The following is a 16665-nucleotide window of genomic DNA, read 5'->3' on the forward strand; positions in this document are numbered from 1 at the left end:
CACACCACACACACACACACACACCACACACACACACACACACACACAACTCATGTGGTTTTATGCACATCCATTTATCTCTGAATAAACACATGTTCGAGTACTACTCACAAAATAGACTGGTAGCACTAAACAGACAACACAAAACATTAATATTTCAATGCTTTCCTTCATTATGATTAGCAAAATACAGACACTCAAATAAGATATAGACGCTTTATTGGATCCCCTAAGGGAAAACTCCATGTGTTTATACGCCTGCAATAGAATAGGGAGAAAAGCATAGTTACAACTGAGAATAAACACAAGGATAATAATATCTAGATATAGTTTCTTCATTGAAATTACAAGAGAATATATGGATATATGACGGCAGTGCGACCGTCAGGGCCTTCAAGGTAATTCAGAGAATTTCAGTGGTTTTGTGTTAGAAAGAAAGCAAACAATCAGATCTGTTCTGGTCTCTGGGTATGAATATCCCTTCAAACCAAGGTATCCTACATCCTTGATAGAATGCCCTGGGCCGTCGCACTGAATGAGAGCGTACGTTTGGACTGACAGTTTGATCAACCAATCATATATTGGATTTGTAAGCCAATGGGCGTATTCTTTTCAGAGTTTGCTCGGTTCCAGGGTGCTCTAGAGGCCCGCCTAGTTAACTGGCTCGAGACAGAGGATCTGATCAGGGGTGTCAAACTCAATTTAATTGCCGGGCCACATCAGCATTATGGTTGTCACTCAAAGGGCCGTTTGTAGGTTTAAGACTATATAAAACATATATAAATATAATATTATAAAATAATGTGTTATATATTACATAGTTGCCTCTGCTTGATTATTATCGCATAGGGTAATAACTTCCTAATTAACTACGTCTGAAAGCAGAAAGTCTACGGGAAAAATAATTGCAAGTCTCTTCAGTGCGTCATAGTAAATGTCACAAAATGATTTAAAGAAATGCCAAATTCTGAAAACAAAAAAAAGAAGTGGACATTTTGAAAAATATATAATAATATTCTGCGAAAAAATGCATATTCTTGAAGAAAAAAAGTCAACTTCTGAGAAAAAAAGTCAAAATTTGAGATGCATTGTGGGACATGTAGTTTATGGACAACGTGCTTCTGTAAATCGGCATATAACATAAATAAACATAAACATATTATTATAATAAATAAACATATTATATTCTTTCAGAGCTCTTGCGGGGCCACATGAAATGAAGTTGCGGGCCGGATTTGGCCCCCGGGCCTTAAGTTTGACACCCCTGATCTAGATTAATGTGACGAGGGTGTGTGTGTGTGTGTGTGTGTGTGTGTGTGTGTGTGTGTGTGTGTGTGTGTGTGTGTGTGTGTGTGTGTGTGTGTGTACAGAAGGTCCAGTTGTGATAGACACGGTTCGCCACTGATATACGGTATCACTGTACAGCTACATGGTGATGGAAACCTACCCCACTGTTCCTGGAAAGAGGTAGCGGTGCAGAGCAGACAGAGTGAGTGGTTTGGTGTTTAGCCCGTAAACACAATCAGTGAGGAGAGCAGCGACTGATGAGGCTGCAGCTGATTCTCCTCAGACTCTCCTGCAGGCAGACAGTAACCCAATCTGAGAGGGAGAGAGAGAGAGAGAGGGAGGGTGAAAAAGAGAGCAAAGACAATAAGTGGGAAGCTCAGTGTTGATTTGAAAAAAACAGAAAGATGAGCCTCTGAGCCCCCGAGGTAACAGACACCAGGCTTTGTCTCTTTCTATAAATACCACCATCGCTCTCCCCTCCTCTATCTGTCGTCCAGCATCCTCTTTCCCTCACCCTCTTCCTCACCTCATTGTCGACATGCTTCTCTCCTCACCTCAGTTTTCAGCACATTTTCTTCTCGCTTCGACTCACTTCCTCGTTATTCTTCGCCCTTTCTTTTCCCTCCAGTTATATTCTTTGTCCTTATTACAGCTGCGTACTGAAACCCAATACTTCTTTAGGACAGACAGAAATGTGTTTTTTATATTATTAATGAATCTGAATCCAGAATAGGATGCTTTTTCAAATCCTTTTCATGACAGATTCCCAGTCACAGGTACTCACATTAAGCAACATTGCTTAGTAGGTAATGTTTGTTTCTGGTATTGGCTATTCTTTAATGCTCAGACAGCAGAGACACTGCAGTTGTGAGCTGTAGATTTAGCTATAAAGAAATAGTTTTGGGATTTTGTTATCCTTGGATCTCGTCCAATCTGAGAATCAAACACTGTCAGGTGACTGAAGTTGGATCTAAATGAGATTTGATTCTTTTTGGACGATAAATTAATACTTTTTTACTTAAAAATGCCAAATTTTGTTTCTCCGATGTGAGGATTTTGATGCTTTTTACTCATATATGAAAGTAAATGAAATGTCTCTGGGTCTTACTTTCTTAGAAATGATAATGAACATGTTTCACTATTTTGTGTCATTGTATATAATACACAATTAAACAAGAACATTCTGAAGTCACCTGAAATGATTATTTGAAATTCAAAAGTTACAACCATATTTTATTTTGCAGTTCTTTATTTAGGCTTCATTCTTGTGACCCTTTGTGTTGAGTCGACTTTTAACACGTTGCGTTATGCAGTTTTCATTAAATGCAAAAGAGTCTCGCTCGCTCTCTACCAAAGCAACCGTAATAAGCACCAAATTAGCAACTTTGACAACGCCAACTCTGCAGATACCGAACCCATCGATTAATCAGCGAGCTGTCATCTGAGCTGCATGCCCAAAATGTTCCATATTGTTGTATCTTGTTCTCTCTCTCCTTTCTTCATTCCCATTCCCACTCCCTGCATACTCACACACACACACACACACACACACACACACACACACACACACACACACACACACACACACACACACACACACACACACACACACACGTTGGGTATCTATAGTCAGACTCAAGGCGACTGACATTACTGGAATCGCATGGATCATTCGCTGGTGCAGCTGCTTTTTCAGAGCTCGCGCTGTTCAATCCTTTGGCCTTGCACTACCTCTCCCTTCCCTCCCTCCCACTCTCTCTCCCTCCCTCCCACTCTCTCTCTCTCTCTCTCTTGCTCACTCACCCGGCTCCCCCTCCTCTCACTGAGCTCTTCCAGAGGATGACTTCACGCTCTGGAAGAGGGCAGCAGCAGAAAAGACTACAGAGGCACTGGCTGCGTTACGTTAGCATCGGAGATCTCTTCCCAGCTGCTTTCGAGTAACGGGGCTCCAGAGGGGAGGAGGAAAAGCAGTGAGAAAGAATCTGAGGGGAGGGAGTAAGAAGGGGAAAGAAGATTTGAGAGCAGGAAGAAGAAGAAGGGAGAATTAAAGTTTGATTGCGTCTGCGATGGAGTCACGCGCTCACGTGTTGTGTGGAGCCGATGAAGAAGCTCTCAGTCTGGATTTAAAAGGATGACAGTCAAAGAAGCGGGAGAAGAAAAAGAAACAGACGAAAAATCTTGGACCGGCTGAGAAGAAAGCCACAGGAGGGAAGGTATTTGAGCTCCGTGTAGTTCAGTCAGTGGAAACCCATGCTGCTGTGTTAACTCTCAGTGCTGCTTCCTCACTGTAACTGTCTGTCTGTGACACAATGCTTCTTCCTCTGTTGTCGGAGTGTGACAGCTCAGCACGGACCAACCTCCAAATCCCACAATCAAACAGCAGCTCAGAGCCGAGATGAGACTGACTCGAGCGGTGCTTTTTCCACCAGGAGCCGGATATCTCCCTCTCTGGGTTTGATTGAGGCTGTCTGTGGGCTCAGACCAGCTCAGTGATTGTTAGTCTGAGGCCGGGGGTCACAGCGTCTGAAGAGACAGACGTGTTACAAAAAAATCAATTCGCAATTTCGTTTCAGCTCAGCTTTACGGGTGCTGGGTGACGGCAGTGAGTATTACTCCTGACCGCTTTCAGCTGATCTGTTTCTGACAGAGGTGACAGGAGGGCGAGAGGTTCACCTTTATGTTCTCGGTCAACGACTTTTCTGTTTCAAAGTGGTCTTCTGATTGCAGTTTGTTTAATAAGTCCACTGACAAAATGCATGAAAGTATCACCAGAGCATCTGAACAAAATGACCACTTGTAGATTACATTTGCTTTTACACTCACTGTATCTAAGGCGATGTGACCGAGGGTCCCTCTTTCTCCCTCCGTAGACGCGTTAGGCATCAGGCAGTTGCAGGGATAAAAAGTCTTAAACAATAATTGAATTCAGTTCAAATAAAAGCCTTAGAAAACAGTAAAATGCTTACATTTCACATACAAAGGTCTTCAATATTTCTACTACTCTTTTGTGGATCGTTGGGAGAGAACTGACCGGAGTGTTTTGTGATTTAAAATCCTCAGATTCTTATTTTATTTTATTTTTGAAAACGTCAGCACCGTCAAACTTGTAACACTCCCTTACCGTAGCTACACTAGGTTGCATCAACATATAATTGGTAAGTGTCGATCTTAGCAAAAACTTAATTCTGTCTATTCGTTAGTTTATTTGATGTGAATTTGAACCTGATTTTTTATACAGTCAAATCATTAAAAAGTGGTGTACTATTAATTCGCATTCAGTAAAATGCATACAATTTTAAGACTTGCATTTAAGAAAAAAGTTAACATCCCATTTCTTTGAGTCAAATTAAATCAATTATTCAAAATGAAAAATATAAATGTAGACCTAGACTCCGTACTGTACCACAACTAATTCAACAAAGACTTATATGTATCAAAAATGATAACACCGGTTTCATATAAATTACAAACGGCACGGAGGAACCAAGCAGATGTTTTTAAAACACTTCACCGACATGTACTCAAGTTGTGTCGCTGAATAGTGTCCCTCTCTTAGGAGCTACAAAATGTTTTGCTCTTGCTATATGAGGCAATGCTGTCACAATTAAAAAATTAATAATAATATGCTGATTCTCCTGTTTTCACTTCTCTGTTTTACTCCTTTTAATTTATTTCTTTTCAGCAAGGTCTTTTTTTTCCTTGTAATGGCATTCAAGTCTTTAACTCTAAGCGTATTCTCCTGCTGTTATCTAGAAAAAGCCCTCTGAGAACGTCGGGTAGATGCGTTGCAGTCCTGCAGGTGGTCGTGTGAATCGGGGAGAATTTGAAACACTAACTCAGACTTTAGCTTTAAACCAAACAGTGAAATAAATGACTGTTGCATATTGCAGGCGGTCCTGAAGACGATACTAATCTGTCTGAATCTATTTAAATAAATAGTTAAAAGCAAGTTTGTGGAGAAGTTTTTCCATATATTTGAAGTCGGTCTGTTCTTTTGTGAGTGCTTTTATTTCCAACCCGAATCTAAAGTGCTCCTACTACTAGGATGGGTCAAAAGCAGAGAACAAATGTCACTGTGTGCTCTGCATGTGTGACCAGAGGGTTTCATCGCTCCAATTCTATTCTGCTGGTTCATTGAGCAGTTGATAAGATTCCTCTGTTATACCTTGACGACTAAGACCTACATTCCTTCTGTCCTGCTGCAGGTACACAGGAAGATCCGCGAGGACTCGGACATGGCGCAGGACTCTCTGCAGTGCCTGGCCCAGCTGGCCTCCATGCACGGGCCCGTGTTCCCCGATGAGGGCGCGCAGGTGTCCTACCTGGCCCACCTGGTGGAGGGTCTGCTCAGCATGATCAACGGGTCAGTGCTGCCCTTTACTCTGTCTGCTGGTGTCTCTGATAGCTATACAGTCGTTCTGTTTGTACTAAATCTTAATTCTTTAGTCACAGATTTTTTTTATTGACATTTGGCGGCAAACAATTAGTGTTTTTCCGAGACATAGTAATTGTACATCTGCCTTTTGTGTTTTTTTTACACAGATAAAATAAAAACTGTAAAAAGTACGAATAATACAAGCATTAGGGAGTGATCAGGACTTCACAGTTAAATCATACGTTTGTAAAAATAAAATCTGGACTATGAGGTTTTACGAAATCAGTCCACTTTCTCCATCGTGACATAAATAGTCCCAGTTTGTGATTGACAGGTGATGATCTCCATTTTGTAAATGTCCGTTGTAATATCCAACCATGCGTTTAAAGTTGGGCTATCTGGTGATAAGAGCTTTTTTACTCGCCACCAGCAACAGATTTAATAAACATTTTGTCTTTTTTAGTCTGCACTAAATCTTTCTTAACCAGCGCTTTGTGGATGGCAATGTTAGTCTGTCACCACTTCGACTGAGACTGAAATATCTCAACAACTATTGGATTGATTGCCATTACATTTTGTACAGACATTGAAGACCGTAAGGCTTGCTGGCTTTCAGTGGCAGAATCCCAGCTCGAAAGTTAAAGAACCCACAGCTCACAAAGCTCAAAGCAGCAACCCGCACAGCGTTTCAAATGTAAGGCAAAGCAAAGCAGGCAAGATATGTTTATGTTTGTCAAATTTCTGGAACAAGGTTATTTCTTTTAGTGCTTTATATAAAAAACATTACAATTTGAAAACTAAAAAAGCTATTATAAATCCTACTTGTGTAACATTATCATATTACTATGTTAAACTCGCGCTTCTATTGGCTAGCGCTCCGACACATTGTACGTGATAGGCTTAGGGGGCGGGACATCTCTTAGCGGTTGACCAATCACAACAGAGCCGGCCAGCTAACCAATCAGAGCAGACTGGGCTCTGGTTTCAGACAGAGGGTGAAAAAAGGTGCTGCAGCACATTAAAGCATGGAGACATGTCAGAGTAGAGATACAAATATGAACTGGAAAATAAACATATACTGGCCCCTTTTGAAATGTTCCACTAATATGAACGCAGGATGAAATACACAGACGGGATGAGATGGGTATGTGTGCAAAAAGAGGGTGGAGTCCATAGAAACAACCAGACTGCAGACTTTGGTAAATCCCCAGATGGAGAAGAAGTCCACATTCAGGGGATTAGAGAATATTACATTGTTTTTGTTCCAGTTGATATAAGCAGTCATTCAACTCTTTTCATCACGTCACATTAATCCCTCTCATGCTTTATTCTGAACATTTGGCTAGTCTTGATAGTGAGGCTTTAGAAACCACAGAAGGAACTAATTCAGACCTGCCTTTTGAAAGCAGCTCCCCTCGGGATGCTGAGCTTATTACACAACCGCTACACTAAAATAAATGAACTTTCCCTTTGCTAAATTAATCGTACTGCGCAGTGATGTATTGGAAAATAGTGCGCAAAAATCACATGAAGTCAAAAAGCCAAAGTTGGACTACACTAACTGAATCATTTCTGTCATAAGCTCTGCCTTTTATATATTTAAATCTAAATGTAATGGGTTATTTTAATAAAACCTCAGCTGGTCTTTTCCACTGAAGTATTCAAGAAGCAGGATCAGTGAGCAGAATAACTTCGATAAAACCTTGGCTACCGTCTCCGTGGCTGTTTATCCTCCTCGGGTATCTCAAGGATTTAATGTTTCTTAAATTCAGAGACTCAACAAGTGATGGAGGCCAGCGCAGCAGAGATGTGAGTCACTCTGAGCCAGTTCTGCTTTATTTACAGGAAGTAATTGCTTGTTGAGTCTGTGATTTAATGGGTTCTGATTTAGCATCTGTTTGTCACTGAACTGAAGACAAGCTCTTCTCTCTCTCCAGCCGGTTTTAAACGTAGGGTAGGTAAGAATGGAGAAACCAGCTCGAGTGCGCTAGAATTTGAAAATACGCAGCTGAAAAAAATCTGCCCCTTCCTCCAGACTTCCTCACAGAGCCCCTCCTCCAACACACACGAACGCGCACATGACCAATGAGAGCACGAGATAAGTTTGTGCACAGATGGAAGGCTGACAGGCAGGTAGGCCATCCAGTTATTTTAGCCGGGCCGGCTCAGATGATTGGTCGTGCTTTTTACAGCGCCACGGCTTCCACAGATGATATTTTGTTATGTATTTATTGTCAAAACATTTAATATATTCATTGCTATCGGGATGTTAAGAGCATTCCATGGAATATAACAAAAAGTGTTTCTGAAGTGAATTACCTATCCCACCTTTAAGTGTAAATCAACACTGCACAAAACACTTTTTTTTTAAGTTTGAAGCCTATACATCAACTGGAAATCAAGGCAGATGCAATCGAAAAAAGGAACATTTGATTTAGAAAGGAAAAATCTGAGTACGTTTGGGAAATATGAAACAAATATTCAACATAGATCATATCTAATGTTCTTTACCTTTTTATATCGAGGTAGTTAAATCTGGTTGTGATGGATTCTTGCGGGGAATCAATTAAATCCAATCGGTTTCTTTATGAGATAACTTTCGCATTGTTATTTTATTGATTGACCATTTCTCATTAGATTTTCCAGAAAAATTAGCTATATCGGATGTATAATAATATCCATATACAGTCAACTTTAGTATACCAAGAAAATATTGTACATTTAATATTAGTGAAGTGTTAAGATAAAAGGTTTTATTTAGTGCTATGTTATATATGCACTTCACTATAAAAGACATATTGCAGACATGTGAAGTAAACAATTAATCTATCCGTTCTATTTTGACGATTTCATGATAAAATAAGCTACTAAGTATTTATATTCCAACTTTTCTTAAAAGAAAAAAGGAAAAAACAACAAGCAATTAATAAATGCAGAACTAAGTCTGATAATGTGAGGATTGTTTACATTTTTAGAGAAAATAATTCAACCTGTGAGCTAAAACTATTTTTGATTGATGATATTTTGTTGGGAAATTCTGGCAAATTTTCAGCATTACCGGATTTTCATGATGCATGGAAATGGCATTGGTTTTCACTCAAATAAATTGTGTGTCTACTCAGTATTAAGCTCGATTTATTTAGCTGAAATCCCTTTACTAAGCAATTCTGAACCTCAGTGTTCTGAGCAAACAAAATCATTTTTCATTTCTTAAGCTCAGCCTCAAAACCAATTCTCCTAATCCTTCCTGCAGAGGCGACATTTTGGACTTCGGAGTCAAGAGTCTGTAATCAGAGCGTCCAATCAGAAGAAATGCAGCACTTGTTTTTATCCTTTGTCCTGCAGAAGGAATCAAACACTCGATCTGCACTCAACAAATCAAGGAAATCATTTTTCGATTTACAGAGAAATAATAGAATATACTTAAGGGAATCATTTCGCCCGACATGTTTACTTTTTGCCCTCTGACGCAGATGCCCAACCTTGAGCAGCCGTTATCTCCCTTAAGGAGGGGCTGCCCTAGCAAGTTGTTGTTGTTACCAGTTTGTGACTGGGCAACTTTCGGTCAGAGATTGTTATTGTTGTGGGACACCTGGAACACATCCTTCTCGGGGTGTAGATGACCCCGAGCCATAAGCGACAACAATTATGATTCAGTGTCCTCAGCTGTTTAGTCTATCTATTGAAGAATGTTGATTATTACACTCTGAACTAGTTAAAACCTGGAGCTACAGGAGGGGTCTTCAGAATTGATTGTGGCATCTCAACCGTGTGGTCAGATCGTGGCCCGTGACATGTCGTTTGAATTCTCTTCCCGAAGCTCCAAATAAACCGTCAGTGTTTGACATCAAAGCTCCAGCTCTTCTCGTGTCTCAATAGGCGCTTTCACACCGGAGTACTTTTCCCTCTTTAGTTCCGATAGTTCTTGAAATGTTGCGTCCACACCAAAAAGCAGAAGAAGACGAAGTGACGTCAGCGGCTTCATTTGCCTAATCCACCCTCAGGGACATATTACGGTGTGAACGCGATCTGCTCTTTAGTTCATCAGAACTAAAGAGTTCTGATGAACTAAGTACGGCTAAGTACTTGATGTGAAAGCGCCTTTTGAGTCCTGACTCTCCATTGCTACAGAAGTTTCCCCCACACTTAAGGTGTGTGTCGTTAAAGAAACAGAACCACTTTCAGTCTGTGATTCTCGTATTGCTTGAAATAGAAGTTGTTGTGTTGAGAAACGAGTTGTGTTGCCCTGAGTAGGGATGCATACGGTATTACCGAAATACCGGTTACTGGTGGCTACGGTATACCGTACCGAAATCAGATCCGGTTTCGATGCTTTACATTTTTTTTAATTAATTTTAAAAGTGAGTCCGTGGCCCGTGATGGCGGGTGTTATAAATTTGATTGCATAATCGTTTTTATGTATTTTTCATTGTTTGAACTGTGATGGGATTTGTTTTCTCTCACCAGTGAAGGTAAATGTTGATTTTAAAGATGTGATTTGTTTGTTTGTGCAATGCGGAGATCTCATGACCATTATTCTATTATGTATTTGTTCTCTAGTCGAATCTCAGGTTTAACATTCATTATAACGGTGCTATAACGGTCTGTTTGCATTGACAATATGTGCTATTCACGCGGCTCACCTGATGGCGGGTGTTATAAAAGATATTCCATAATCGGTTTTCTTCATATTTTTTATACATTTTTCATTGTTTGTTCAGTACTAAAAGGTCCAAGAAGTCCCACAATTGAATTTAATATTCATTTGACATGTTAACTATATCGTAAAGCGCTTCATGGGAGTAATTGTGGGATGATATATTTTCAAAGTATCACGATATGTATCAGTTGAGTATCGGTATCGTTCAGTGGTATCGTAAAAAAGTCAACGATATGCATCCCTAGCCCTGAGGCTTTGTTTGGAGCCCATTGATTGTTCTGTGTGCATCGCTGAGAATAAGTGTGTTTCGGGCTTCAGGAGGATGCATTAAGGCAGATTACTGCTCTGTTTTTAGCAGCTAGTGAGGCAGCGGTTCGGGTCATACACCAGTTAAAGAGCATTTAGAGGGAACACTTTCCCCTTTCTCACCTTGTTATGCCAAAGTGCACTCAAGCAGAGCACTCTTCTTCTGTTGTAAAATAAGTCTGCCAGTGCTGCAACAAATCTCTATTTATATTACAGATTGGTTCATTCTAATAAAAAGTCAAACTCTGTGAGAAATGATTTGAAACTCTAAAAATAGAGCTATTTTTCAGGCCAAGTATTTCAACCTGCCTCGAAAGTTATATTGTTCACTCAATGCAGCTGCAAGACTTTTAACAATAATGCATTAGCCGATCTTATTACCCCCCCCCCACTGGTTTATAGCTGCTCTTAGAAAACAATTTAAGGTTTTATTGTTCAGTCATGAAGCCTTAAATTGATCCTGCCAAAATGGACCCTAAAAAAGTTATAATGGAGCAACCAGAAGATTGAACTCCTCGTTAAATGTCTATTGACTTAATGCACTATGTTTAATGTATGCTACTTATTGAAGTGATTAAATGAGTGCTTTGTATTATTCTCTCCAGGTTTAAAAATCTTAACGATACTTTTTATTGACACACTTGTTTCAGTTGTACGAAGAAACACCATTTCTCGAACGTTGACAACACAAGCAGCCATAAATATACTCTGCCTATACGAAGAAGTCAAAACATAGCAACATATTTATTAAATCAATGGCAATCTGCTCAGAGAATACAAAGTGTACAAATGCAACCAGACACCATTGCAACACTGATGCAGACCTTTCTGTATAAAACAGTGATGTTCAGTTCCTATCTCTCTCTGCCTGTATTTATTCCATCCATTTTTTGTAATCATGCTGTGGCCCTAACGTAGTCACTTTGTATCCGTAAATAAAACAAGTTATAGGTTAGTGGAGGTTTTTAATATAAATAGCAGTGTTCATAGGAACAGTGTGTGTGATTATCAATAAATATAGAGGAACTATTTTTTGATCGTTTGTGGGTGTGTCTGTAGTCAAAGGCAAGGCAAGTTTATTTTATAGTCAAAGGGGGTTCTGATCTGAATTAAGGGACCACACTCACATGTATAAATAAATGAAACACACACACACACACCATGTGACCCAGTTAGTAGGGGTCTCTCCCTCTCCCTCCTCTCTCCCGCTCCGTCTGTAATCACCTATTTTTGGAGCTTTTTTCCAATTGCCTCATCGGAAAACCATGCGGAGAGGGATGGCCGATCTGCAGAGATTGAACAGTTCTGCTCGCAATTGAACTCCAACTCCATCTGATAGGGGTTAGCGAGGCCTCTCACACAGCGTGCCTCTGACCGGCTGTGCTGAGGTGTGTCGGCTCAAACACAAACTCACGGCTCAGACTTTTTTCCGATTCTGCAAAGGCAAAGATATGCAGGAAACCTCAAGAGGTGATGAGGTTTTTTTGGTAAATTCCCCCTTGAGTGTCAGCACATAGCATATTTAGACTTTCTATTATTATCTTTGCAAGAACGTAGAAAAACATGTTTGCATTGCATAAGAACTTAATGACTTTATATCTGTGTCATCGTATTTGTCTGTAACCAAAAATATATGTTTCTTTATCCAACTCTAAAATACTCTGCCCACTAAATGTCTAGGTTTCTATTATTTAAATACCAAATTCATTTTGTCTGTAAAATGTCAGGTTTTGCCAACTGACAGCTATTAATATGTATAATTAATAATATTATAATTTCATCTGTAAAGTTATTTTAAATGTGTGTCAGATGTGATGATGTACGTACATTTATTGATATTTGTGCAGCCATATTTTCAGCAAACTTTGGGTAGTTTGTAGGGTTTTTATAACTTTAAAACAGGACCTTTATTTTGTGTTAATGTTTTTAGACTGTCGTATATATGTTCCGTGTCACCCTGCAGTGCTGCGACTACAGAGACACATTTATTATCAAGTGTGTTTTCAATTAGGAACACATTTTTGGATAAATCCCAGCACTTTCCAGCCTGATTCCCTGTTTTGTTCAACGGACCTTTCCCCCCCCTTTTGTTCCTCTCGTGTCCCTCACATTCATTGGATTTAGACTTTTGTTTTTGTTTCCTCTATCTGCTTGCTCACAGTTATTTCTCATGTGGTAGGTCACGCAATCCTCCCATTTGTTGCATGTTATTTAAATGATGAATGTCTTCCTATTACAATCATTCAATACCTCCTCACATTAGTTGTACAGGCACTGTGGTTAGGTCGGTCCTGATTGTGTACATTTCAAATGACAAACCTCTTTTTTATCCGGTTTTAAAATGTAACACAATATGATTTTAGCGTGTCCACACATGTCACTTCACTCTTCATGGTATGTTCTGATGATGAAATGCTCCGTCCTACGAGGAGTGTAATTACAGCCATTTGTTCTATCATTTTGTACTGTGCACTGCCCTTTGAGGCAGAAATACCATAAATATAACCTCAGATGCAGCTGTGGAAACTGCTCAGGGGTCACCAGGGGGTAAAGTGGAAATTGACCCCAGTTTAGCCTCAGCCTGCAGAGTGGAAACTGTCCTTCCTCGAGCCAAAGCACGAGTCAGATTTAAAAATGGAAAATAACAGGTTTGACCATTTCGGTCAAGACATGCAAATTGATTTTTACCACTAAACATGATGCCAGTGGATTCTTACAATCACATGCTGTACTGAGTTTCAAGTTAAAATCTCACCTTGAGATTCTGTAAACGACGTTAGGCAAAAAGAGAATACGTTGTAAGAAGTCTTCCACATAAAGTGTTTTGAACTTAAAGGTGGGGTAGGTAATTCACTTCAGAAACACTTTTTGTCATATTCCATGGAATGCTCTTAACATCCCGATAGCAATGAATACATTAAATGCTTTGACAATAAATACATAAAAATATTTCATCTGTGGAAGCCGTGGCGCTGTAAAAAGCACGACCAATCATCTGAGCCGGCCCGGCTAAAGTAACTGGATGGCCTACCTGCCTGTCAGCCTTCCATCTGTGCACAAACTTATCTCGTGCCCTCATTGGTCATGTGCGCGCTCGTGTGTGTTGGAGGAGGGGCTCTGTAAGGAAGTCTGAAGGAAGTTGCAGATTTCTTTCGACTGCGTATTTTTTAATTCTAGCGCACTCGAGCTGGTTTCTCCATTCTTACCTACCCTACCTTTAACTTTCAAATCCAGGCTGAAGACTTTTCTTTTTGCCGCTGCTTTTAATTGATAATATATTCATATCTCTCACTGCACTGTGACTTTTATTCACGTACCTTTTTGTTATTCATGTTTTTATCTTTGCTTTTAAATGAGTGTTTTTAAATGCCATGTTATGATATGTTTCTCAATGTCTGTCATTTTTGTAAAGCACTTTGAATTGCCTTGTGTTGAACGGCGCTATATAAATAAACTTGCCTTGCCTTATTTTAATTAACCTTTTTTTCCATGCTTAATCCTCAGGATTGAGATCGAGGACTCGGAGGCGATGGGCATCTCAAACATCATCTCCAATCTGATCACCATGTTTCCTCGAACATGTCTGACGGCGCTGCCCAGCGACCTCTTCACCTCCTTCATCAACTGCCTCACGCTGCTCACCTGCTCGTTCGGACGCAGCGCCGCCCTAGAGGAGGTGGTGAGTAACAACACCTGTACCTTTCAAGTCATTCATTGTTTTATTTCTATTTGTATTCCACACACTATCTTGTCTTCTCATTTTGCTGCAACTCCGTCATATACAATGTTGTTGTTTGTTTTTAATCTGTGAAGCCCACTGAGACGAGCTTGTTTTGTGATATTGGGATAAAGTTTGATTTGATTCAAGAGAACAGAACCCGGAGATGTGAATACTCTCATTGTAATAAAGATTGTTTTGCTGACATCCATTTCGCTCTTTGTCTGTTCCCTCAGCTGGATAAAGACGACATGGTTTACATGGAGGCGTACGACAAGCTGCTCGAGTCGTGGTTGACGCTCGTTCAGGACGAGGAGCATTTTCCTCGCGGCTGCTTCGTCCAGCCGGCGATCCAAGTCTTCAACTCGTACATCCAGTGTCACCTAGCTGCTCCTGACGGCACCCGCAACCTGGTGAGACTCTTGAGACTATACTTCTCATTAATGATAAACAGTGTGATTTACTGAAGGAAGGCCAGTCGGTTTTAAAAAATGTAAGGCAGACCTTAAATAAAAAGTTGTTAAAAGATAGAAGTAAAGAGAGTTATAATATTCGATCTACTTGTGCTTAAAATAAAATGTATGTATCTGGCTATTTAAGTGTCCATGGAGACATCATTGATTAATTGTGTCATTATGAAAAATCCTTCTCTTCTTCATCTTTCAGTCAGTGAACGGCATATCGTCTCACGAGGAGGAGGAGATCAACGAGCTGCAGGAAGACGACAGAGAGCTGTTCTGCGATCAGCTGTCCAGCATCGGCATGTTGGGACGAGTGGCCGCCGACCACTGCATCCCCCTGCTCACAAAGTAAACACACAACACATAACCCAGTACTTCATATCCTCTCCTGTGGTCAAATGTATTCAACCGGTGTGTAAAACCTGATTTGTATATCTTAACTAACAGAAATACATTTGTAAACAAAACAATTGTTTCTCTAGTTTTGCGCGATATTCGATTAGATCTTGAATTATAGTCCCAGAGGGGTATTTGTTTTCATACCTGCTACACAACAGATATACATTCACATAGCAACATATATGTGGCAACATACAGATAAACAGAGTGGGTATCCATATTGTGTCTTTAGGGATTTTAAAAGTGTGGCAAAGTTTAGTTTGCATTACTATAAATGTATTGGAGTTTCAGTGTGATCCTGGAACGAAATGAAATCAACATGCAATATCGTTGACGAAAAGTGACGAGACTAAATATTATCAAAGATAACGTTACATCTGATAGTCAGTTTTTTTCATTGACAAAAAGTAGGGTTAGTTGTCTTTGACTAAAATAAGACTAAAATGTTCAGACTTTTAGTAGGATGAATGTGACTAAATATGACTAAAACTAACAAGGACATTTGATAAAGGACTAAGATTAAAACTAAATAAAAAAATTGCTGACAAAATTAACACTAGTTCAGACGGTGTCAGCAGCAGTGTTTCCTGTGTTAACGTTGTCTCCCCCCCCGCAGCCTGCTGGAGGACCGGGTGACGCGGCTGCACGGCCAGCTGCAGAGCACGCAGCAGCACCTCATGGCCACCTCCGACCCCGAGTCCATGGACCGCAAAGTCCTGGACGACCTCTACGAGGACATCCACTGGCTCATACTGGTCTCAGGTCAGCAGCAGAACATCACACTCTGTTTCTTTGTGTGTATTTATTTTAGAAAATGTTGTTGGGGTTGTCTGATCTTCCTTTTAATTTTCTCAATTAAGTGTTTCTGTTTGCAAACCTTTCTTTATACGTCAAACTCACTACATGGATTACATATGGCATCAACCCCTGTTCCTGGTGATAGTACAGTATGCGACCATTATGTTTTATACATGTAAATTAAAATAGCTGATTTTAGAGTGTACGCACACACAGGATATTACACACACGATAACTTATACTTAAACAAGGATTTAAAAAACATAAATATAAACTACACTTGCAGTCAGTGTTAATTTCGTCAACAAAAACTAAGACGAAAAATGTTCGTCAACGACCTTTTTTACATGACTAAGACGAGACGATGACGAGCTAAAAATAGATTCTTGATAACGAAAACTTTGACGAAATGTATATTTAGTTTTCGTTGACGAGACGGGACTAAGGTGTTAATGGTGGACTATCGGACATTCAAAATGCAGGGTATTTTCCCCCAAGAGTCTTGTCTGTCAAAATGCATCTTACGTTTCTAACTTGCAATATCATTATTTACGCTCTCTTCACTCCAGAAGAGCGATCTCCCTGTCTCTCTCTGTGTGCGGGGGGTGGGGCCTAACTCTCTCCCTCTCTCTCTGTGTGCGGGGGCGGGGGCTAACTCTCT

The 16665-nt window shown here is 40.1% G+C and overlaps 1 protein-coding gene across 1 annotated transcript in view; it reads left to right on the forward strand.

The window, feature by feature from the left end:
* Positions 1–431: 431 nt before the first annotated feature.
* Positions 432–16665, forward strand: part of xpo4 (exportin 4) — a gene marked incomplete at its 5' end in the record, with an annotated part of 30427 nt that continues 14193 nt past the window's right edge. Inside the window, 7 exons of the mRNA XM_010793906.1 lie at positions 432–460; positions 4381–4384; positions 5493–5650; positions 14133–14307; positions 14583–14759; positions 15013–15155; positions 15823–15968. Coding sequence (XP_010792208.1) covers positions 432–460; positions 4381–4384; positions 5493–5650; positions 14133–14307; positions 14583–14759; positions 15013–15155; positions 15823–15968 — 832 coding nt within the window. The remainder of the gene's footprint in view (positions 461–4380; positions 4385–5492; positions 5651–14132; positions 14308–14582; positions 14760–15012; positions 15156–15822; positions 15969–16665) is intronic.

This window comes from Notothenia coriiceps, unplaced genomic scaffold (assembly GCF_000735185.1).
Source record: "Notothenia coriiceps isolate Sejong01 unplaced genomic scaffold, NC01 NC01_scaffold00001982, whole genome shotgun sequence".
In the NCBI taxonomy this organism is placed as follows: Eukaryota; Metazoa; Chordata; class Actinopteri; order Perciformes; family Nototheniidae; genus Notothenia; species Notothenia coriiceps.